This window comes from Giraffa tippelskirchi, chromosome 7 (assembly GCF_054371585.1).
Source record: "Giraffa tippelskirchi isolate mGirTip1 chromosome 7, T2T-mGirTip1v1.2.pri, whole genome shotgun sequence".
NCBI classification, from domain to species: Eukaryota; Metazoa; Chordata; class Mammalia; order Artiodactyla; family Giraffidae; genus Giraffa; species Giraffa tippelskirchi.
This window is the reverse complement of record NC_137281.1, coordinates 148210492-148235292: the sequence shown is the minus strand read 5'-3', so window position 1 is coordinate 148235292 and position 24801 is coordinate 148210492. Positions and strand designations below refer to the sequence as shown.

The 24801-nt window shown below is 46.3% G+C and overlaps 1 protein-coding gene and 1 long non-coding RNA gene across 30 annotated transcripts; one reads left to right on the top strand and one right to left on the bottom strand.

The window, feature by feature from the left end:
* Positions 1 to 24801, bottom strand: CIPC (CLOCK interacting pacemaker). 29 transcript variants are annotated; one of them, XM_081510481.1, is made up of 6 exons: positions 15982 to 16151; positions 15001 to 15182; positions 13642 to 13825; positions 10195 to 10382; positions 6292 to 6464; positions 1 to 3505 (listed from the first exon to the last, which is right to left on the bottom strand). In XM_081510481.1, the coding sequence occupies exons 4-6, from the start codon at positions 10328 to 10330 to the stop codon at positions 2612 to 2614; spliced, it is 1203 nt and encodes a 400-aa protein (XP_081366607.1). In that variant the 5' UTR covers positions 10331 to 10382; positions 13642 to 13825; positions 15001 to 15182; positions 15982 to 16151; the 3' UTR covers positions 1 to 2611. The 29 variants fall into 29 exon arrangements, with proteins under 29 accessions (XP_081366607.1, XP_081366623.1, XP_081366613.1 ...); XM_081510497.1 differs by having other exon boundaries at positions 6292 to 6461; XM_081510487.1 differs by lacking the exon at positions 15001 to 15182 and adding an exon at positions 14836 to 14948.
* On the top strand, positions 16363 to 18045 carry LOC145513620 (uncharacterized). Its single transcript, XR_014059594.1, has 4 exons — positions 16363 to 16546; positions 16877 to 17052; positions 17149 to 17323; positions 17823 to 18045. It is a non-coding gene; the product is annotated as an uncharacterized LOC145513620 (long non-coding RNA).

The window sequence follows — 24801 nt, the reverse complement described above, 5'->3', positions numbered from 1 at the left end:
TAGTTTTCAAGTAAGTGACTTTTATTTTTCTCTGATGTTTCACAGTCAATTTCTACAAAACTTCATACTTCCTCAAAAGAATTCACATTTGGTAAAGGAACCTCTACTGTAAAGAATTCATAGCTGGAAAGACACTTCAATATATGCACAAGAGTTACTGTTCTGCCAAAGGAATCAGACAATACCATAATCAACAAAAGCAAGGAGAGTGTAATAAATTACAAATATCACCAAACTCCATTCCCATAACCAATTCAATCAGCAGCTTTTTCTAGATGTGTTTCAACACTGCCAACACCATTTGCCAAAACTTCTCTTAAGGGTTGGTGTGAATTAAGAACGGCTTTCAGAAAACAACAGCTTTGCCCCAGAACCTCAGACGAGATCAGGTCATGCATCAGGAAGACTGTAGCTACTTACAGCCGTGTGAAACCAACGGAGGTCCTGCCGGTCAACCCCGAGGTTCCTCCGCTTGTCCATCTGGCTTCTGGCCCCACACGTCTGTTAGCCTCAGTGGATGTCTCTTTGCGGGACCAGCCTCTCTACCTGGCTTCATCTGCTTAATGCTCCACTAGGGAAAGAACACCAATGCCAACAGCCTAGAGGGACTCGTGGCACCAAGTTACAAGATCAGAGAGGAGCCGGGGCGGGTGCTGCTTCTCCCTGCCGCTCAGCCGCAAGCACTGGTGATGGCTTTCGGCGTCTTTTGCCTGACAGGAGGGAAGCGCAAACCTTCATCTAGGAAGAAGGGTCCAAGATGCGTACGGCTCCACAGGGGAGTTTTCCGATGGCATAAATTTAGTTCTCAGCAAGTGTGTTCAGATTTTTGACTCAGTAAGACTCATGCCTGGTGCCCAGGCTGTTCTGAATGCACCTGTTTCTATGGCTTTGCTGCCAAACACATTCTGCCAAAAAGGAAGCTTCCTAGCATGGTGTGCAGAGCGGAGCCGCGGTAGCACCACACAGGTTGAGGGGGCACAAAGGGAGTGGGCCAAGAGGAAAAATGTTAAAAGCAGCTGAGGCTGCTTAAAGACCTATTTGCTCCGATTGCTGAAACTCTTTCAGAAAGCACATGGCAGGTAATAATTCTGCATGGATTAGGAGAGTCTAAGAGAGTTTACTGGGTTGTTTATTTCTAAACTGTGTTTGAGAACAAAATGCAGGCCATTCAAAGCCTTGTAATTTTAAAACTATGTTACGAGTTACAACTACATAGTAATATGAGTGTTAGCTTCTAGCCTTGGAAGAACTTCAAGACCATTTTCCTTGCAGAAAAAATGAAGTTGGTCATACAGAATTTCTTAAGATTTTCAAGACAATGAAATTTTTTAAATGGGAGAATAAGAAGTTGGCAACTTTACAACCTAGAAATCTGGTTTACAATGAAGCCGAAAAACTGTGTATCACCTGCAAGTTCTCATAATACTCTCTATTTCTAGAAGGACTTCACAGAACCCACTATACCTTTGGCTTTGCTGCCAAAATCCAATGCATAAAAGAAACATGGAAGACTGCTCCACATTACTGTGACCTCAGATGGATGAAAACTCTGGATGTGGAAAGAAAGTGGATAACAAGAATGTTTTCCAAATTTTTGTAGACTTGTATGTCATAACCTTGCAATGATTTTAATTCAAAGTTTATCAAGCTTAATAATATTTTCTTTCTTCTTTTGTAAAAACAAGAGGGGAAGAAAAAGTGGTAGCAGAGGGCTGACTTGGATTACACAATTGGGAACCACGAAGCTGTCTTTTAAGATTTTCACATATAAAACAGGTTGCATTGTTTCAAAAGGAGAGAGAGAAAAAAAAAGGCATAAATTACCAGAATCTTCCAGCTCCTAACCAAGAGATGCTAGCCATTTCTCCTTTCTTTAGACTCTATGAGTCAAAAAAGCAATTCATCAACTGTAGCTCCAGATGGTCCTGAATCCATTCTATACTTTACAAATCTGAAGTATTTCGCCTACCAGTTTAAGAGAAATCTGGCTTGTGATTAAAGTGTAAGAGTTAACAGTCCTACCCTTTCCCTTTGACTTTTAAGTTTAAAAAAAAACAAAGCTTTAAGTGATTAAGTGCTTGCATCCGAAGAGCAACCTGTGCTGAGAGTATCTCAGGTTTCTCCCAAAGGGCACAGGGCCTTGTGGAAGGCAAGCACCCTCCTCTCATATTTTCGTCTGTGACTAAGACCTTCAAGGGAAGATCCATGACGGGCTCCTTATGTCACCTATCCTTCTGTGCACTCGTCTGCGTCACTGCACCCTCGATCACGGCTGGTGAGTGGGGTGGCGGGAGGTGACGGCTAGAAGGGCCCTGCACAATCACCTCTCACACTTTGTCCCATGAGCCATCAAACTGCCTGCAGGCCGAGGAAGAGGGACTCAAGGACACCCAAACCTGAGGTCCTCGCTGGAACAGAGACAAAGGTAAACTGTGCATAGACCACAGGTTCAGACAGCAGCCAGGTCCTGGCATGTGGTTTCATAAGTGAACCAATGAACAGTCTGAGTTTCAAAGGAAAAGATCTTACGTAAGCTTTGGGAAACAGGAGTAGGTAACAGTAAAAGAGTTAAAAAGAAGCACTCAAGTAACAGGAAAATATGCCTTTGATGTTATATGTCTGGCTGCTCAGAGAATGCTTCCAGGTCACTGCCAGTATGCCCTGACCCTGACGTTAAAGATGCCTGCAGCCTGGCCCAAGCCTGAGGAGCCCTGCTCTTAGTGGCCTCTATGAACAGCCGGGTCTGCTCCTTGAGCTGGTCGAGTTCCACCTGAGTTGCCTGGTTCTGACGAATCAACTCCTTGGTTTTCAAAGTGATCTCCAGCAAACCAGATCTGTGCAGGACTACCAGGGTATTCTGAAAGCGCCTGTGCTTGCTCTGCCGCGGCTCTGGAAAGCTATCTGGGCTGCGGCAGAAGTGCTCGGCGGCCCACAGAGCGGAGCTGTAACTGGCCGCCGGCGGGGACAGCGGGGAGCTGCTCTCCACCCCGTGCAGGGTACTGTCGGATGCGCAGACCGGGCTGGCGGGGGAGGCAAAGGTCAGGCTGGGAGCTTTAGCCACGTGGCTGCTGGACACCGGCTGAAGCGTCTGTGGACTGCCACCCGCCACCAGGGAGGGCACGCCCTGCAGGGCCGAGTCCTCGGCAAGCTTGGCACTGGGGGGCGTGGGGGTCGGGGGCCTGGGTGGGCCAGTGCCGGTCTTGGTTGGCTCGCGAGCAGACAGGCTGGGCCCCAGTCTCTCAGTACAGACCTTCTTCTGCATGCCGCCTTCTCCTCGTTCTTCTGCGCTGCGGGAAGGGCCCCTTTTGCCGGGGTGAGGGGCTATTTTGGTGTAAGAATTGAGAATGGGCAAGTAGTTCCTGGAGTCCGACTTTTTCTCACCGGTGTGACACGGGCTGACAGGAGACGGGATGGGTGGATGAAGAAATAAGAGCTGTGGCTGTGCCGAGATCACTTCAAAGGAGGGCTGGACAGTCCACGACTGGAGCTGGGAGGAGCTGCTGCCCTGGAGACAAAGGGAAAGAGCGGAAAACTGCTCGTTACCCATGCTGTCCACGGGGCAAAGCAGATACTCAGATGGAAGGACAGAGCTTCCCACACATGGGGTAGCCCTTCTTGACAGGACTGGAGATGAAAGTGGCTTCAATATTCATTTGGGTCTGATATTGTAGATTTTCTCTCTCAAGGGAAAACTGGAGGAAATGGCTATCTTTATTCAAGTGCTGTTACTCAAGAAAAAGAAAACCGTAGGTAGGTGGAGAAATGACATAGTCAAGGTCACAACTGAGGCAATAAAAATACGGATGGTATGATTTGCCGGCATACATTAAAACGTGCTTATCTCAATACCACAAATGTGACTTTACACTAAAGTCCTCATTTAGTTATTTGTGGAATCTCTTTTACATGAAAACAACTTTAGATTTAAAAGTTATGTATTTTTTAAAAAATTTACCTATTGTCAGGAGTCCACAGGTCTGCTTTTATGGCAATGACCCCCAACAACCACAAAGCTCTGCAAGGCGCTAACAGCCACCACACGCGGCTGCTTCTACACTGCGTGTGATCTTACACGGTTGTCTCAGTGTTCTCCTGGCTTGGGCCTGGCTGGAAGCACAGCTCTCCTCACTGAAATGAGGAGATCTGAGAATAAAGTCATAAACACCTGAGGCCAGGCAGAGAGAGCCCTGACAGAGGCTCTCCCCCTTAGTGGAGTCACGTGATTTATCTGCGGAAAGTGAAGGACCCTGCTCCCACACGGGTACCTGATCTGCACAAATTTCAGCTCCTTAGCTACCTGGTTAGGAACTCTTAGCCAAGTTCAACTACAGTTCATCTCCTGTGCAAAGGGCGGGATGAGCTGGAAAGTCCATTCTGGAGCCCTCTTGGTGTTCAAATATACTCTGAGAGGTGCTGTAATACACAAGCAGCCAATGCTGGGCCTAGCAACCACACTCGCCCAGCAGAGGAGACACAAAATCAGGAGTCTTTCAAAGAAGAGATCAGCCCAGTGCAGCTCAGCCAAAAGCAAAACTTCAGGCTGTCCCCTTGGTCAATCACACCACAAGGGTTGACCTCCAAGGCAAAGAGACCCAGAAAATACCTAATTCATTGCTTTCCCAAGATTACTCTTCCTAATGCTGCTGTTATGCCCACTGACTTAGTCTGTTTGTCCCAATTATTGGATTTGTACAAGGTTACCATTCTTGTTGAAATCACCTAAGGGAATACCAGACAAGATTTTAGACTTGCACAGGATCTCAGAATCATTTCACAAAAAGCCTCATGTTAAAGATGAGGAAACTGAAGTCCACCACGGTGATGAAATAATTGTGTGTAAGAAGACATAGTCTGGTGACAGAACTAGAATAGACTCCCAAGAGAAAAAAACCTAAAACCAAGCAGTAATAATTAACACATTATATAATAAGCAAAGATTTTTAAAATTTGCAATGTGCTGGAATTCTAGCATATGTGAAAACACAAAACTCCTAGACTGCTCCATCAGGTCAGTCTGCCCCCAAGCCTCCTGTCTCCTGATCAAGCCTTCCCAGTGGGTCTTTATCCTGAAGACGGCGGCTCTGCTGGACCCGCCTCCTCACCAGCAACTGTGGGCTGTTCTCCGCCCTCCAGAGCTGCCACAACACCCACAACAAAAAACACAGATGCTTGAGAAAGAGTGACAAAGGGGCCAGAGAAGAAGGCAGAGAGGAAAGAGCAGGAGACAGGAGTCCTGAGGAGCACTGGTGGGGCCTAAACAGCCTCATTTGGGCTCCATTTCATGTCTTTATTCTCAAATCTCCTTGTTTCAGTGAGGAGAGCTGTGCTTCCAGCTGAGACGTGATTTGTCAAGCAAATATCTTCAAATTCTTTTTCCAAACTCACCAGGTTGCCTTGTTGAAAATCAGTTTGAGTTGCTCAGCAATAACTAGGTAAGAGTTAAGACATCAGGGTTTCCTGTCAGGCTACAGCCATGCTCTCCCACCTGAGGTGAGACGGTCACCTGCACAGCCAGACTGCAAACCTCACTAGCTGCGAGCAGCCTGGTCAACAGAACCACGCGAGAACTGGTCTGTTTCAGAGCAAAGCAGGCTACGGTTACATGTTCTTTAACTGAGTTCACACGATTGAGTTCTCTGACTCAAACACTGGGGCTAAGCTTAGATTTTTTAATCTAAATCTTTTCTTTCGTATCTAGATGATAACCACATAATTTGCATAGTTATGTAACAAAACCTAAAACAAGGTACTATTCAATCTTATGGCAATGCTGTGTGGAGTCTGCTGGTAAAGTCATACCTATGCCAAAGAGTTGCTTTTACACTAATGACATAGCTCTGGCTGATTACTAAGAAAATGCTCAGAATATAACTTAACAAATAGGGAAATTGCCTCTACTTCTCAAAGTCCCCAGGGAAATTCAAATTTTAAAAAAGAGCCTCTTGTTTCAACCCTAAACTCTGTCATATCTTAGATGTACTATGGAAGTTAGGACATTTCTGCTTGGTTCCTTTAAACATGACTAAGGTATTCCAGACACCTTTGGACAAACGAGGGATGCCGTCTTAATGCCTGGAAAACGAGAACACATGTCCTGACTCTGGCGTTCCTTTTTTCAATCCGGGTCAGTAGCTAAAAAGGCCACAACCTCTTCCCAGGACAGGAGCACGTGTTGGTGTGGTTTCTGGTGGTCTGCTTCTCACATCCCTCCTTGGCAGAGAGAAACTCTGTGCACAGGAAGCTCAGAAACTCAAGTGTGCAAAGAAGTGACGAGCGCGCAGTCCTCCTCACCTGTTTGACCAGCACGTTCTTCATGACCACCATGGGGGACAGTGTTGGGAAGGCACCGCTCGCGGGCTTGGAGCTTGGCCTTGGCCTGTCCTCTCGGCTCCAGCCTAAGGCGCTCAGCATGTCCTCGGACTCCATCTGCTCGGCCGAGCTCAGGCATTCTGAGCTCCCATCTGCTGGGCAGAGAAATGGTCAGTTCCCTCAGGCTCCTAACCAGTCCTTCTGGGGAGCCACAGACCCCCTGAAATTGAATGCAACATTTGTGGTATGTGCTTTTGTGAGTTCTTCTGAGGAGCATGTCTATCTTTCATGGGATTCTCAATGGGATCCATAATTATCCCTCCCACCCCAAGAGATTAAGAATCGCTGCACTAGGACAGCAGATTTCCGTTCTAACTCTCTTACAGACAAACTCAGCATCAAATTAGGGTTCATGTGAAAGTAATCATCACCAGTCTACAGAAGTGGGTAAAGACTTCAAAGTTAGCTCATTACTTTTAAGAATCCGTGGTTGAAAAGGGAAAGGCGTGTGCGTGTGACCTTAGACAAGATGAAGATCTTTAGAGGCTCTGGGTACCACATGATGTAATAATAACAACAAAAACAAGTAACAATAAAACCCCAAGACTTACCACCTTGCTGAAATTAAAACAGATGCCTTCTAAGTTTCCTAACTGTAAAAGTCTGGATAACTTCACCAAGCTGAGGCTTATGTCTTTCTTTGTCTTCCTCCTCCACCCAGTTAAGCACCTCCTTTGTTAAGTGTTCCAAATGCATGCTGAGTGTGCCTACTGGGGATCCTGTACAACAGGTGATGGAAAGATTCTCTCCACGGCCAAGAAAAGAAGGTTGCTCTACGTGACATCCATAAAGAAAGGACTTAATTAGTTCCTTGCTGGAGTAAACCAAGAGACTGCCAGTAAGGAGGCTGGGAATACCCTAAATGCTCGTCAAAAATCTCAGTGTCGTCTGGATGAGGCAAGACTGGAATGTGGCTACAATTTAGAAGAGTGCAACTGTCAACACTTGCCTTTAATCAGAGTCTCCAGAGATGCTTTTCAGAAATTATGGGTCTTGGGGTCTTCCCCTCAATCTATGGAACTGATTTATCTGGTATCCTGGCACATGTTATTTTCACAAAGCACCACAAGTAATCCAGATGTGCACCTTTAGTTAAGAACTATTGGGCCAGAAACAAAGGACTTCAGAAGAAAAGTACGTACCTAGTACATGTATCTTGTTTTCTATGCAAATGCCATTCTGCATGAAAAGGAAACCAGGGCTCCTTGGAGAAATGGCTGATGTCTTTGGTAGGGAAGGTGCAAGACAAGCCTAGACATCTTACTGTCCCAGAAAGCAAGGAAGCGCTCAAACACAAATGTGAGACGCATCAAAGACACAGGTGCCATCTAGAAGGGACCCCCACTGACCCAGTGTGGGACAACTTGATATCAGAAAGAATAATGATAATGGGTTGACAAACCAAATCAGAAAAGAATTCCGTGAATCCACAGTGATGCTCAAAAAAGGGGGCAGAGGAGTGTTTCTTTACAGAAGATCATCAGCTAATAAAATCTAAAGGAATGATACAGAATTAGATCACCATTTTTCAAACCACAAATGTAATAACTGGTTCAGGCAAGCATCATCAGTGGATGCAAAAACCAGTGATCAAGAGGTTGTTGGCAAACAGGAGAGTCACACAATCTCAAAGTATCATCCCATAAACTGCTTATTAATTACAAAGAGAAAGGAGTACTTTCATAATAAAGAAATTGGGTCTACAATTGCTCCCTTAATTAGAGCATCACCAAGAATAAGACAAACCCAGGAGTCACCTCATGTGTTGCAGTGAGAAGGCTATAACATCAAAAATTTAGTTTTCTATTTTAAAAATGTTTATTCTGTTTCTAATACTGGGGAAGCTACCAGAGAAGTCCAGTGTGAAACATTCTATAAAACGACAGACCTAACTCATTTAAAGATGTCGATTTCATCAAAAAAACAGAAAGAAAAGGAAAGACAAGGGAACCGTTCTAGATTAAGATCAAAAAGACAGGACAATGAAATGAAATGCACAACCTTCAACTGAGTTCTGCACCCAAAACAAGCAAATATACAAAAAAGACTAACACTTATAAAGGACACTATTGGGACAATGGGAAAAATCTAAATATGGACTGTAGCTAATTAATAACTGCCAATCCCATCACATCCCAAGGTAACTGAAAGGATAACTCCAGCAGTGATGACACCACTGGCGCATGGCCCAGAAGTGGCTGGAGGCCTCACCGGGACTACCTTCTGGGGCATATGAGTCTGAGCATTTTTAATCCTGCCTCACGTCTGAACAGCACAAAACTTCTTAAGGCACTTCTGCATAGAGAATAGGCAACTTTCAGAAAAACTACCCAGACTGTGCGACATGCTACAAAACAGCTGGCCTGATGGAGCTGAAGTTGTTAAGAGGAAGCAACAAAATGGCCACAGTATTGAGAATAACAGGGGGTGAGATTATGGTTAATGTTTATTTTCTTCTTTGCATGTACCTAAACTTCCAAGCTTCTACAATGAGCATATATTACCTTCATGATATTAAAATATATATATATGATATTAAGAAAGAGAGAGAGAAAAAAAAGACACTAGGCCTGCAAAGTTTCCCAAACCTGTCTGATCACAGGCATCACCAGGGACACTTGTAAAAATATGAAACCCACATTCCAGGCCCTCCCCACAGACCCTCGATGTCACAATCTCCAGGAGAGGGGTCTGGTGTTTTTTAACAAATGCCTCAGACTGAGCCTTATGATGAGCTGAGCTTGGGAAACAACGCGAAAAGATTAAGAAAAACCCAAAGAGCTATATGCTGGACCTAATTTTACTGAGCTGTCCTTATTCTAATCCCTGACCCGGTGCTCTGTTCCTCTCAGAGCAACAATCTACTGATAATTTGGCTTCCCCTGCAGCTTTACCTACAGAGAGAAAATTTACCAATCTAGGATGACAGAGTTCAGGCTTCCTAAGAGCTGCATTTCTCACTATAAATTCATAAATGGACAAGATGGACTGATTAGTCTCTGTGGGCTGGAAAACAGAAATCTTCCTCCAGGAGAGGGCTCCACTCTCGGGATGCTGGCCCAGGCCGAATCCCCGGCATCACCCCTCTGCATCCCCGGGGCCAAAAGTGTTGCCTCTCAAGCCGTATTTAAGCTGCTATTCTCAGACCTGGAGATAAAAAAAGCCTCAGCACAAAATTAAAAGATTTACTGGGTATGCAGCTAGTTCTTTCAGAAAAACTAGTAAGGAAAACTGTCCTGCTTTCTCGTCTCTAATAGGTACTCAGGTTTGGAATGGGGCCAGGAGACTCACAGACCAAACACAAAAAGCAAACACTGGCAGGGATGGGCCGTCAGGAGGAAACGTTTTTAAACACAGCGAAATACTTTCTTAGAAAAAAGATATCTTAACAGATTATACACTACCTTTGTTTAATTTGTTATATGTGGTGACAACATGCAGGTTTTTTTTCCAATGTGATTATTGGAATGCAATGTAACTGCAATATAACTATTCCTGTGAGAAAGGAGGAAAGACAACAGGATTATGTGTATTTTATATCTTTTCTCCCATAACCACTTGCCACAGTGGGAAACGTGTAAGATTTGAAGTTGAGAGTCTGAGCTGAAAAAAGACGTCCAACCGTTCCTTCAGAACTCACTCCACTGTGACTCTGATGAATACCCTGCCATGTGGCAACAGAACTACCATTTTAAGTGACCAGAGAGCCATTCATTTCTCCTGTGGGTGAAATTTTCCCATCCTTTTCACACAAATGAGTTTTACGGAGGACGTTTTTCAGGCAAATCATTCACTACAGTGTAGAAAGGATAAGGTAATTTTAACCTGAAAATCCAGAGTCCTTATCTGACTCAGTAGCTGCCAGGCCGAGCTGACGAGACGCCTTTTTCATCTCTGAGCCCTTGCTTGGTTTGGCTGACAGCCTTCGAGAGCCCTCTCTGGACGGGTTCTTCCTCTCCATGTTTTACTGGGCTGCAAGGGGACTCATCAGTACTTTTTTTATCTGGACTGCCCTGTGAAAAAAACAACAGTTACGTAAGAAGTCACTGCCTGGAGAGCTGGGACAGGTGAGCCAGTGGTGAGTAAAATCGGGGCAAAGGACACGGGCCTCGCCCACGTCCTCTGCGGGCACTTTCTCAGAGGTCTCAGTTGACAAAGGCTACACGTTTACTCAGCAGGAGAATGGTTTCCACCCAAAGGCAGGCTCACTGTCCTCTCCCTGCCCTCTAATTCCATTACAAATGCAAAGCACACAGACCATTCAGTGGAAGCTTTGTAAACTGCTAACAAAGGCACATTTGATTAGCTCTCTGGAATGCTCCCTGAGGGAGAAGGAGAGAGGAGAGGGGATGCCCACCTAGGACCAGGCCTGCTTCCCAGGATACATCTGCAGGCCCGAGACTTTCTGCCACCTCCCTGAGTGTAGTTTCTCAAATTAACCTTTCAGTTCTTTAGAGGAGGTAGTGAACAGGGGAAAAAAACAACTCCTTATATATGCATGCCACATTTTGGCTTAGAAAGTGTGTCTGTGCACACAGAAGACCAGATACAACAGTGCTTTGATTCCATAAACACCCATAACATTATTGATGTTAAGATTCTCTCATTTGAGCCTCATGACATCCTTCTCAGTTGTTGTTCCATTTTACAGAGGAGGAAGTTGAGGCTCAGATAAGTTATATTTAGTCATTTAAAAACATTTCCTGAGTGCCTGTTGTGAACTAGGCATGGTACTAGGAATGAAGGGTACAGAGTGAATTGAATAGACCTGGTTCCCCTCTTCCTGAAGAGACGCCTAGATGACACATAGCTAGTTCAAAACAGATCCAGAACTAGGTTAACAGTGCAAAGTGTGAGACCAATGAGCCCTTCAAGATATTTTAACAGGGCCCTCTGAACAGCCAGGGCTTCCCTGGTGGCTCAGATGCTAAAGAATCTGCCTCCAATGCAGGAGACCTGGGTTTGATCCCCAGGTCGGGAAGATCCCCTGGAGAAGGGAATGGCAACCCACTCCAGTATTCTGGCCTGGAGAATTCCATGCACAGAGGAGCCTGGCGGGCTACAGACCATGGGGTCGCAAAGAGTCGGACACGACTGAGCTACTAACACTTTCAGTTTCTTTTCTGAACAGCCAAGGGATAGCAGCTGGAAAGGCAGCACAGTAAGAACATAAGGATACTGCAGGGATAAAGAGAACAGGGACCAACAGGGAAAACAACAATAACGCAACTAGTTAAGTGCTCCAGTCTGAACGTCTGTGTCCCCCCAAAATTCATATATGGAGTCTTAATCCCCCAAGATGATGGTATTAGGAAGTGGGGCTTAGGTCACAAGGGCTTCACCTCATGGGATGAGGGCCTTAGGCTCCAGAGAGGTCCCCTGCCCCTTGCACCACAGTCAGTGAGAAGTCTGTGACCCAAAAGAGGGCTGTCCCTGGACCATGCCAGCTCCCTAAGCTTGGACTTTCAGCTTCCAGAACAGGAGAAATAAATTTCTGTGGTTTATAAGCTACCCGGTCTGCGGTATTTTGTCATGACAGCCCAAATGGACCAAGGCAGTAGGTTTAAGCAACACCTGGTGGTGTTCTTATTCACGATTCATTTTCGACTCCATCCGTTTGTCCTTCTGAGTAAAGAGAAACACGGGCCCCCTGTCAGGCAGCTGTGTATCTGAAAACACCCTGAAAATGCCGAGTCTGAACATTTCTGCTAATACAGGATCTAGTGAAGAACATCAACCACTCCAGAAGGAGAAGACGGATTCAAAATAAAATTAAATAGAAGCCAAGGATGCTTACAGGTATCAACACCTCTCTTGCTCTTTTGCATATAGTAGAAGTGGACTAAAGGGAACGCATGCTGATCAGAATGAGGCTGAATTAAACACAATTCCCAGTAAAAATTAGTTTGTACCATATTTAACTCATTCAAGGCGAATGGCTTCCCCCTTCAGTCCACGTCAGGCTGAGCACTCTTTGATGGAGCACATTTAGTACTATGTGCATGAAAGGAAACGGCCCTCTCATTAAAAAAAAAGTGCTAAGTCGTGTCCGACTCTTGTGATCCCGTGGACTGTATAGCCCATCAGGCTCCTCTGTCCGTGGGATTCTCCAGGCAAGAATACTGGCATGGGTTGCCATTTCCTGCTCCAGGGAACTTCCTGACCCAGGAATTGAACCCAGGTCTCCCGCACTGCAGGCCCTGTCACACCTCTCATGTCACACCTCTCACTATGCAAAAGTACGTCTCTCCACCGGACAGCGAAATCCTTTGACAGCACGGACAAGTCAGTTTAAAAAGCAAAATAAAATGCAAAACTGTTCTCTAATTAAATCTGGATCCTTTTGTACGAAACCCAACAAATGTACACAGTTTCATTCTCCTGAAATACTGCTGTCTGAAACCGAACAGAGGGCTTCTTCAAAAATGGCAGCAGCTCTCCCTGGTGGATGGCCCATCAGACTAAATTCAAGTCTGAACCCACTACTGATTTAGATTGGGAAGGTAGCTCATGGCAGTTGCAACTAATTCAGAACTTGACGAAGTTTCACATTATCTTATGAAATGGATTATTTTACAGGCACTTGAGATAAAGCATCCCAACTTCTTCCACAATCCTTGCAACAAGACAAGGAACAAGGTCTTGCTACTGTTATTAAGCTGCAGTCAATGGAGCTACAGAAAACACACAGGAATTTATCCTGCTTGTCTGAGAATTTTCTGGACAATTTATCCTGCTTGTCTGTGGGATCAAAACGCTAAAGTGTTGACATTAAAAGGAGAACAGATGTAAAAATTTTAGATTCTGGGGAACTGGTGGCAAATGGAAATAGAGACTGCATAATCTATTTAGGGAGAAGGCAATGGCACCCCACTCCAGTACTCTTGCCTGGAAAATCCCATGGACGGAGGAGCCTGGGAGGCTACAGTCCACGGGGTCGCTAAGAGTCGACACAACTAAGCGACTTCACTTTCACTTTTCCCTTTCATGCACTGGAGAAGGAAATGGCAACCCACTCCAGTATTCTTGCCTGGAGAATCCCAGGGACGGCGGAGCCTGGTGGGCTGCCGTCTATGGGGTCGCACAGAGTCGGACACGACTGAAGCGACTTAGCAGCAGCAGCAGCACCAATCTATTTAGAATAATAAAGTGACTGCTTTGGATGTGGAAGTGCTAAAAATATGAAAGCCTCTGTCCTAAGTAAAATTCTCTTTCAGCAGTCTTAGTGTCCCAGAGAAGTTCAAGTGGGAATGAGAACAAAGGGCTACATACCATCCGACCTTTCCTCTCTGAGAGAGGCACTTCCCTCCCAGGAGTGGTGCTAAAGATGTCAGCTAGCCAGTGAACAACAGACCCGTTCATACACAGCACAGACGAGGCCTTCGACCAGAGGCAGACAGAGCGATGGCATTTACCACTGGTGCACTCAAACCCAGGGCCACGCCAATGGCAAAGTCTGAAAATTTCAAGATCATGTTCCTGGTCAGTATCATTTTACAATAAAGTCAGATGCTCATAAGCTGACCAGGGGTTGAAGATGGGTTTCCAAGCTCATACCCACTGTGCCATCTCTGATTCCTGGCACAGACTGGAAACTGCAACGATTGTCTTACATCTCAGATCCTCATGAGCCTAACTCTGCATTAGAAGGACTCCAAGTTAAGCTTGAATTGACCCGAAAAAGGCCTCTTTTAAGTGCACGTTACACATGGTCCAAAAGGTTCCCAGAGAGAACAGTATACACTAAAACTCACGACGGAAAGTGAATCAGTACATCTAGAGGTTTACATCAATAGATGTAAGATAAAAAATTCTAACAAGTGTGGCACAGCACTTGGTTCTTCTGTTTATGCACTTCTTACATTAGAGTCTAATTATCTGTTCGTCTCTTCAACCTCAAGGGTTGACTTTTCATCTCTGCAACCTCAGCCCGTAACAATTAATGTGTGAGGTATACTCACAGAATAATAAATTCCAACAAACCTTCTGTCCTGCCGAGTCTCAGGACAGCCCTAACAGTTTAGCTGTCACCAAAACACCTGAATGGCTTGAAGGTCAGGAGTCTGCATTTCCTGGTCACCTCAAACACCATGGTCACCTCAAGATTTAATGTCTAGGTTTGGTCTCCTGCAGGAAACAGGTATTTCATTCACACCTCATTTTAAGCCACCCCTCATCACGGCTTTAAACCCAGCAGCCAAACTAAAGGTTGGTCTAATCCACAATCTCTACTGAGATTCAGGCTTCTGATAAAAAGGAAGCCCAAGGTGTACAAGGGAAGGACCTGAAAAGCTGCTTGCAGATCCCTCTGTAATGGACAACTTGGCAACTTTCCTGAGAGCTCAAGTTCCCTTTAAAATGTGTCACGTGTATAACAGGCGTGCACAGACAGAGGTGTGAGGTGAAAGCCGAAGCAGAAGCTTAAATACAATAAAGATACACGGCCATAGAAAATTAAGACCTTACCACCCAGAAAGCCATGAGTAATCCCAGTTGGAATTATAAATGCATTACTAGATTTTCTCTGAAGTCATTTTCTCTTGGTCTGCATTTTCAGAGATACCAATCTGGGGGAATGTCTGTGGATTTTAACAAAGGAGAAAAAAAAAAACCAAACAACCATCTACCTACATCTCTAATACTCCTCTTCCCTTTCACAACCATTTGCACGCTTCGATTTGGTTGTAAATTCCGGTCAAAGATCCAGAACCCGGATTCCATACAAATGTCCTCTGTCTGGAACAGGTATGGCTTACTCATTTTCCTCTTTCAAATGTTAGATGAGACTAGAGAACTTCCTCAAATCCCCCTGCCTGGAGAAGAGTCAGCAGTTAACAGTGCCCACCCCCTCTCCCCATTCGCACCAGCCCACGATACATCTGTGCCAGACAGCAGGAGCGCCCTCCAGGCACCCACCAGCCTGCCGGCTCAGCAGGGCAGAACTGGGCAGACCCTCGGACTGTGCTGTGACTGGCATACCACCAGCCTGCCAGGGCAAACGCCCAGGCCATTCAGTACTGCCAGGACTTGGGCAATCACAAGGAGCCTGGCTGCGGCCGGGTGCCCTGGGGCCTGGATGCATCGGAGGTCCCCTGAACCCACCCACTGTCAACCACTCATTCCTTACTTGACCCTGGCCACCTTCACGGCCACCTCCCCGCCCCCTGGCTCCACGCCTGGCACAAACTGGTCACCCGGGGGGAAAAAGTACCAGCAAAGCGGGTGACAGCGAGTCTCTGGAAAAAGCACACCTGTGCCCGGGGTCCAGAACTGGGCGCTACCCACCCCACGCCCCCACCCCACAACCCCAAACGGGGCGGGGGGGGCGGCCGGGACCCTCACAGGGTTACCAGCTCTACTTGCTCCCCACACACAAACCCCTCCTCACCCGTGACCTCCTCTCCCACGCGGTCCTGACCCTCGCAGCAAAACCAACCGACTAAACGGGGCAGGGAGCATCACCCCCTGTTCCCATCATCTGGCCCTCGGCACCCCGAAAGTGCCCGCTCTGCGTCTTGCCTGTTCCCGCCTCCTCTCCCCTGTGCCCGCTTCCTCTCCGCAGGCTCCTCGCCCAAACCCCTTTCCCTGCCCCCGCACCCCTCCGTCGCTCACCTAGGACCGGGGTCGCAGCTCCACAAGCGGACGACCCGTGGGTACGGCGGCGCATGCGCGAGGCCGGCCCCGCGGCTCCATGACAACCTCTTCGTCGTCGTTGTCGCGTCTCAAACGATAGCCCCTCTCGGCCGCCCGCCCATTACTCCTCCCCCCTCCCCCCAGCCTCCGCGACGGCCTTCGCCAGTCACGTGATGCGGCTCGGATGACCCGGCACCACCGAGATTTCTCGCTGTTCTCCTAGAAGGGCCCTTGGAGGCCCCCGCTCTTCCCGTCTCAGCCGGAAGACGACGCCGGCACGTCGTCCTCGGGGCGGGAGTCCCTGCAGAGGTCGGCGCTCTCTACGCGGAAGGTGGGCATCTCTATGGTTAGTAGTTCCTCAGGCCAAACCGCCATTTTGTACGGGGACCTTGTGCTGTAGGAGCTGCTGTGGAGCGGGCGGGGGGCCCGGTTCTGAGACCCGGTCTGGAGAAGCCGGGGCGGGTCGGCTTCTAGCAGACGAGGCCAGAGGGTTGATTCTTCTGAGGGCGTGGGTGGAAGTCAGCCCCGGGAGACGGCTCTCTCGGTTTGTACCCCGAGACGCCGTGGGCGTTGGGGACCGGGACGGGCCATAGGCTGACTTGCGCGCGAGCCCGAGCGGAAGCAGCCGGGCAGCCTCGTCGGGTCTCGGCCCGAAGGAGGCTTGCCCGGACCGCCCCGCCACCGCCCCCACCGCTGCTCATCTTGTTGCCGAGCCTTTCGCGGCGGTCGGTTTGCCTTCCTTACCTCCAGACAGTGCTTCACGTGGCAGGGACGCAATCAGTATTTTTTTGATGGGTGATTTCATGTCATTTGATGTATGACTCATTGTGCGACTGACCGAGATGTTGAGTTTCAAATGTATCCTGTTTCTCAGGCCAGTTCTTGAAGTATCACCACCAACAACGTGTGATCAGCTAAACAAAAAAAAAGGAGGGGTTGCAATCAGTTGAAGTTCCGATGCATTGAATCAGTGAAGGTTACCTCCTAAATTAGAGAAAGTTATTTTACAGTTGGAGACACGGGTGAATTTAAAGATTGCTACCGGTAGAGGCAAGTTCTGGAGCTGCCCTGTCCAGTAGGGTAGCCACTAATCACTAGGGGGTACTGAAACTGATGAAATGGGGTTTGTTTTTTTTTTTCACTCAGGCTGTGCACGTTTCAAGTCCTCAGTAACCACGCGTAAGCTAATGGTTACTTGGTTGGACAGCGCAGATTGTGCAGCGCGTTGATTGCGAGCATCATGGAAAGTTATCGTTGGATCTAGATGATGGGCAGGGGAAATTCGCCCTCTGTCAGTAATCCAAGCCTTGCAGAGTCATAGGTAATCCCATTAGTCCTCCAGACACAGATAATGCTAATGCATTACCAGATGTGAATGTATTTATTAGCATAAACTCTACTAACAAATAATTGAGTGCCTGCAGCATATATGGCTTTTGTTCAGGGGATGGAAGGACTATTAACAATTATCAAGTAATGAAGAGCCAGGCAGCTTTGCATGTATTCTCTTACGTGTGTGTGTGTGTGTGTGTGTGTGAGAGAGAGAAAGTTCTGTCACTGAGTTGTGTCTGACTTCTTTGTGACCCCATGGACTGTAGCTGTCAGACTCCTTTGTTCATGGGATTGTCCAGGCAAGAAGACTGGAGTGGATTGCCATTTCCTTCTCCAGGGGATCTTCACCCCCCCCAGGGGATTGAACCCTGGTCTCGTGCATCACAGGCAGATTCTTCGCCATCTAAGCTACCAGGGAAGCCCATTCTCTTACTGATGCCTGTACAAGTTAATGAAGTCGCTGTTGATTAATGTTTCCATTTTTTTAGGTGAAGGCGCTGAAGTTTATGTCCCTGATGACAGAGCTACTAAGCCCTGGATCTAAACCATTAGGCCATACTGCCTCTTTTGGAGGCAGAAAAAAACAGTGTCTGCCCTCAAATACCTTAGAATCTGATATGGGAAATATAGACATGTTTTAATAAGTTGTATGAGAGAATATAATAAATGCCAGTGGATTCTGAACAAAATCTAATAAAATCAAAGGAAAAATAATCTTCTGCTTGTTTTCTGTTGTGGACAGAGGAAGCGACCAGGAGGTAAAGCTTTAAGAAGGTCAGGTAAAAGTAGGATATCCAGTAATGGAAGTCGGTGAGAGCAGAGTGCATACCAGCCAAAAGAGAAAAAGTGAAATAAGCAAAGGCATGAAGATTATTTTAATCCTCCACAAGTGCAAATAAGTCATACTTCCCTGGTTTCACCTATCTAATGACCAGGCGGCCATGCTGTATCAGTCATTTGAACTTCAAAAACAGATTTGGTAATGGAACCAAATGAATCAGACTAATTTACTGATAGGCATAATTTTAATTGAGCTACTGTATGGTTCTATTGTATATAATTAGATACATAGAATAACCAATTCATGAAAATGGATAATCTTATAGAGCCTAGCCAACGTAAATTTTTTCTTTCTTTGCTGATATCACCAGGGTTTGCAAATCGGCATGCTCTGATAATAGTGTCCTATCAAAGTGCCATGAGTTCTTTTAATCTTTGTTATCACACTCACAGTTCTGTGACGGAGAGTGGTTTTCCAAGCACTATTTCTTCTTGCTGTGGAATCCTTTCCAATTTGAGTCCTCAATACCAGTCATGGTTTAGGACTAATTTTGCCACCACCACTGCCAGCAGGGGGAGACTTGGTTCTTTAAATGCTACACTTAGGGGTTTGCAAAAAGGCTGCTTTTCCCTTCTGCCCTCACAGAACGCCTGCCACACATTGGCGGTCAGAAACTGCACCTCTGCTCAGCCTTCTTCGCTAAGTTCCTACCTGCCCTGACTATGTAAGGATTTGAGTTTTCAGTCCTACATAGGATGCCGCAAAGAGTTAACTTTGTGCTGAGTTTTATTTGAAGATATTTTCAAGTATCCAATCTAGTATATAATTTGCAATATAAGTAATTCTTTAACAAAGTTGAATTTAAAATTAAAGTTATTTTAAAATTAATTAAAATAGTATAATAGCAGTGGAAGTATTCAAAAGATCTAATTTCAAATCCCAGCTCCTATTGATACCATTTTATAAAGGATGGAGCATTTCAACATCTTCCCTCACATAAGACACAGGAAAGAAGATAGGCCATAATCTCACAAGTCAAAAACTGAATAATTTCTGCCTTATGAAAACTCATTGCTATTCTTATTTTTCCAGTTTTACTGAGGAGGAGTGAAAACATCACCACAATGACTGGCATTAGTTCTTGAAGCAACACTCAAGAACCATCTATTTTTTTTTCCCTTAAACCTCATTTTGGCCATCTGTAACACAGTTATCCTCTATCCACAGTTATCCTGAATCTGGCATTCGGCATTACTGCTGACCACTTCACAGTTTTTTTAAGAGGATTTGATGGAATGGTGGTTACGTGTGTGCCCCCAGAGTCCCAGCACCATGGGTCAGTGAGAGGAGGGGGTGGGAGGGGTTCCAGCCTGTGTGTGGGGATAGGAACAGGCAGGTCCCAGGCTAGCAGAGGCAGAGATGAGTGATAGCAGGATGTGTATTCCATTTTTCCTCAGGAATCAAGTGCCTAAGCCCCCACCAGCCAGGTTAGTTCTCAGCTCATATTTTTAGGGCCATCTGGGAGAACAGAGACAATAAAAGGACATTTGGGTTACAGTCAGGGTGTCACTATACTAGGCACGGGTTTAATTTCAGGGACAATGGAAACCCCTCCCATATAGCTCCCCAGCTTCTTGCCCAAACCTGAAATTCCTCAAGTATAATTGCTCAACATGGCAGCTGCTCTAGAACCCAAGACAAATTCTCTCATCATAACTGACACAGAGTACTATTTCCAGACACTGTCCTAAGTGCCTTGCCCAGATTTACTTATTTAATCCTCCCACAGTCCTGTAACATGGTTGTGGTATCATTCTTCTCATTTTACAGGGGAGGAGACTAAGGTCAAGAGGCCATGTCACTTGCCAAGGTCACGGGTGGTGAGTGGTGGAGCCAGGAATTGAATTCTAGAGTCCTTGCTTTTGGCCTCTCTGCTAGGCTGTGTGTTTGGTGGAAATGGTGCTACCACGCCCTTTCCTGCTGTGCTGAGCAGGAGACCGGTGGGGAGCAGAGCTGAAGGCACTAGGTCCAAGCACTTGTATGGGAAAGGATGCCAGGAGTGGAAACTGGGCACCGTAAAGGCAAAGTCTGCAGAAAACACCTCCAGCTGATCCTCTCTCTCTTTCACTCAGCACATGGCAGAGATATTTCTTGTGCGTGACAGGGTATATGCTGATTTCAACCCACACATCTTTCCAAACCACTTAGCAGCTGCCTTTTGCTTGTTCTGTCCCTTATCTAGAATCTTTCTGGTGGAAAGGTTTTTAAAGTGTCATCTCCCCTCACTGAAGATGAAGTCTGTGATTTAAACTCACAACTTTTTCTCTAGATGACTCCAAAAGCTGTTCAGTTGTCCCTTTGTATAGTCCTATTTGACTTAGAAGTTCTCCTTGGCCTTGTATCTTCCTTCCCTTCTGTAAACAGCTTTCCAATCACAACTGAGTTCTCCTCCGTGGACTCACCAAAGACAAGAAATACAGGCCAGCACAGCAGAAAGCCAGACAGAGCTGTGGAACCTGACACTCCAGTAATAGGAAGCTGGCTAGAGAGCCCAAGATAAGAGGCAGCCTCCACAAAGACATTAATTACTCTTGAAATTTAACACTTTCTGTGTCTTGTGGCTTGATCTAAACTGGTTTGCATTGTAATTTCTTGGGTACCCATCACCCCCATTGGAGTCTAAGCTCTTTCAGGGCAGGGATTATACTGAATGTTTTTCTCCTACAAAACAAGTTCTTCGTAGTAAGCGTTCAACCAGCTTGACATCAGGGGGACCCCAGGTTCCTGAAAAGTTGACAATGGGCTTACATATCACTGACTGGACTTCAGAGAAGGAAGACACCGCCAACCAGGATGGTGAGGGGTTTCCAGGGCCCCTGGTGCAAGGGTTGAATGGACATGCCCTTTTATTTTGTTGGTTCCCCGGCACGCTCCACTCTCTCCCACCTCCAGGCCTTTTGCACACAACTGTATGTGTCATGTTGAGAAGATGGAGTGAAGGTAACTGCCCACAGGTTTTGCTCCACACTTGTGATTCTGGCAAAGAAATTCCAGAGCCTTTGTTGCTCCTGCTGCCTCAACCCACCCCATCCCTAGTCTTTGAGGGTCTGTTGTGCATTTGCTCAAGAATGCCCTTGAATCCTCCTCCCTCACTTTCGATTTGGCTTGTGGCTGACTCTTATTTGGAATCCCACGAAGAACCGTGTAAAGCCTGGTAGTCAGAGATGACGAATGCCATGGCTTCCCTTTGCAGATGCAGAAATGCCCCAAGCTTCCTCACCACTGCTCCCCTTTTCAGTGCCAGATAGGCAGGGCCAGTGAAGGCCGAGGCCTTCACTTCACATGGGTGGGCCAGCTTGGCGTCAGTCAGCATCACAACAGGCTGGATAAATCAGGATGGCACCAGATGTTGGGTTAAAGCCTTGCCAGTTGTTCATCAGAACTACCTGGTTGATTTTATCTCCAACTGATTACCTGATCCCAGGGTCCAAGATCTTAAATCTCAAACAAGAGACTGAAAAGCAAGTAATTTCCTAAAAAGACTTAAACATTAATATATTCGTGGGAACAGGAAGTGGACAGATATCCTTTTTTTTTTTAATTTGGGGGAGTGGTCCTTTTGAAATTCATGTGAAAAAGATGAGTACTCTTATACTCCCAAATCTGAAGTGGCATTTAAATTTAAGTCCTTTTCTTAATGTCAGAGATGCTTTCTGACATTCCTTATGCATTCTGCAAAGCTTTATTGGATTTTTCAGTCTATTTTAAAGACTAGGATGTCTGTACCTACAGTGGAGTAAGGCAGCTCATTTGCCTAAAATGTCTGGGAAATCATCCCAAAGAAATTACTGAGAGCATTCTCTTCTGATATAAAAGAGTATGGTTTATTCACCCAGAACTTGGGTTTCTTTGAGATATTGAGTGTCTCTTTTAAGACTTAATAATGCTTCTTTTATCCAGTAAAATTTCATTCCAGCTGGAGTCATGGGACCCACTGATCTAGAGCCATTATTGAATTGACAGCCATCCACATGCAGAACTTCAGGGCTTTTGGTCCGCTGCTTTGTGGACAGGGATAACAGGATCACCCACAGGACTTACCCACAGGGTAAATCCAAGAAAATTCACTGGATGTCTTGTGCTAATAGTTTAACGAAATTCCCCCTCCAGCACTTTCTGACAGGGCCTGGGTATTTTCTCCAATGTCATCACATTTCGGGAGAGATGGTGTCATCCAGGTGTAGGTGTTCTTGGCCGTCCTTTACCTATTGTCTCCTCATGTCACATATAGCCGAGAGAGCAGACGAAGGTTCATCTGTCTTACATGGGGAATTACCAAGTGGTTGCCTGGCAACTCACGTAGCACAATCAACATGGTCTCTGTGGTAGAACATAGAGTGGTTGACTTGCCTTTTGAGAATGTCTGTGTTTGCATATTTCTTTTGGGCTTCTGGAAAAAATAGGTATGTTTTCCTGGATTTGAGGCTATTAAAATGGACTTCTGTACTGCTTTACAGTACAGAAATTTAGTATTCATTTTATAGCAGCCCCTTATTGTCAGAAATGACAACGATCTGATTAAATCATTAACGCAGCAATTGCTTCAATTAAATTCAATTCAGTAAGCATCTTCCATGTGCCAGCTACTATGCTAAATACTGTCAGGAGTTATAAGGATGAATAGGTATGGTCCCTGTCTTGGGGAATGTGTGTGTTTAATCGATGTATATAAATCATTTGTTTACACATGTGAGACAGCTGAGATGGATATGTAAAAGGAAGGCATTGTTATTTGGGGAAGTTCCTTAGTGTTTGATCAAAGGATTTTTCCCTTTTATTTAGATTCCTTCCTTTATAGCTTACAGCTGCAATCAGTTCAAAAAGCTGCAATCAGTTTGAAATCACTTTTAAGACAGAGCTCTTATTGGAATCTCAGTAATTAGCAGCTTTTAAACAGCCCTTTTGGAGTCTGACCCCACCAGTGTTGTCGGGAGGACGGTGCTGCCCTCTGTCTGCACTGCCGTCTTCCCGTGTGATTGCTGCTGAGGCGTTCACAGCGCGCCTCCACCTCTAGTTTACACATTTCCGTTATAAGAAGCCACTTGCTTTTCTTTGTCTACAGTGCCATCAGCCTCCTTCCACTTAAGGAGGGACTTTGGCATGTTCCAGATCTTGCATTAAGGATTCTTTGAGCTTGACCCCTTAAGCGAAATCTTTCGCATCGGGTAGACCATGGCTAGACAGCACCCGGGGTTTGACTAGCCCCTTTCCCTGGAGTTGATTCTCCTGGGCGATTGGTTTGGCATCTTTTCTTCCCAGGAAGCTGCCAGGCCGTGGAGTGGAAGATCTGTCGGTTGCAGCACTGGTGCCCAGCCCTGCACACACTCACTGGCCGCCCCTTCTGAGTGGACTTGGATCCGCAGATGAAGGCGGTAGCTCCCTTGGGTAGCTGTACTCTGGCACCAGAAATGTCCCCCCGCCCCCATGTTTTGTGAACCCACTTGCATCCCACATCCCAGGTGGGACCTGCAGCTTGCTCATCTCTGCTGCCCAGTTCCCTCAGATGCTTTGCCATTCGTGAGAAATCACTCAGACCTAGACCTCCCGTCTTCACATAGAGCACCTGACCTTTGCTTCCAGACTCAATGTCAGGCAGAAGGAAGGGGACAGAAGGGAGAAGGGGAATGTTTGAGACCCGACACTATAGAGATGTTTTCCTGATGCTTCCTCATTGAGTCCTCATGGCAGCTTCTATAGCTCCTGGCAGCCCATTCCCCAACATGTGAACGCCTACTGCTCTAAGGAGTCCTGATGTATCCTGTCTCCAAGCACCTTTTCACTTAGGATCAGACCAACCAATATTCACATGCACTTTGTACCTCCTGAGGGTCCAAGGACACATTAAAGACTAGGACACAGTCTCCACCCCTGAGAAGTTCACAGCTCAGTGTTGATGAGTGCAGTAATGAGGATGCCGAACGTAGACAGAAGACCAGTAAACTTAGGAAGAGGGTGGGAGTCGGGAAAAAATACATAGAGAGTCAGTTGAAGATCTGGAAGGTTGGCAGACAAGGGAGGCCTCTTCGTTTACCTTTCAAAATGGGCCTGGAGCAGGGTCCCTTTTAACACCCTTTGATGTTGGGAAATCCTTGACTTCTCGAATCTGTATCATCCACACTGCAGCCTACCACACAGGTCCTCTCATTCCAACTTCAGTTGAAACAGCAAAACCTTTGCCTCATCTCCTGATCACTTAGAAACCTTTAGCAATCACATCTGCTGCTCTGCCCTAACACAGAAAAGAGTTACTTCTTTTCCTTCCGGCCCTGAACCCTAGGATTCCCCCTTCTTAGGGCCCTCCGGAGAAGGGGCCAGGGGGGAGGCAGGGCCATCAGCCAGTGGGAGAATTGCTCTTGGAAGAGGTCTGCTCTGTAAGCACATTTCACAGCATCTTTACTAAAGATGGGATGTTAGAAGTTAAGTGGCACATAGAGGAGAAGAAGAAAGTGCAGTGTTTCACAGCAGCACATCACTAGACTTTACCAGCCTAGGGGTGCCAGGGAGCTCACACTGACATCCAGACTCAATCTTACCAGCTCTGAGCCCCTCTGGAAGGTCTGTAGAAGTTCCTACTTATCTTCTGTCCTGTCAACTCTTCCTCAGTTACTTCTGGAGGCCCCTGAGGT

Bases quoted from the DNA above. Each gene is read 5' to 3' on its own strand.
- CIPC (XM_081510482.1), bottom strand. From the start codon at position 10,330: ATGGAGAGGAAGAACCCGTCCAGAGAGGGCTCTCGAAGGCTGTCAGCC. The intron at 6,465-10,194 runs GTTAAAATTACC...TTCTCTGCCCAG, and splicing joins TAAGGACTCTGGATTTTCAG to CAGATGGGAGCTCAGAATGC. The intron at 3,506-6,291 runs GTGAGGAGGACT...CTTTGTCTCCAG, and splicing joins AGAACGTGCTGGTCAAACAG to GGCAGCAGCTCCTCCCAGCT.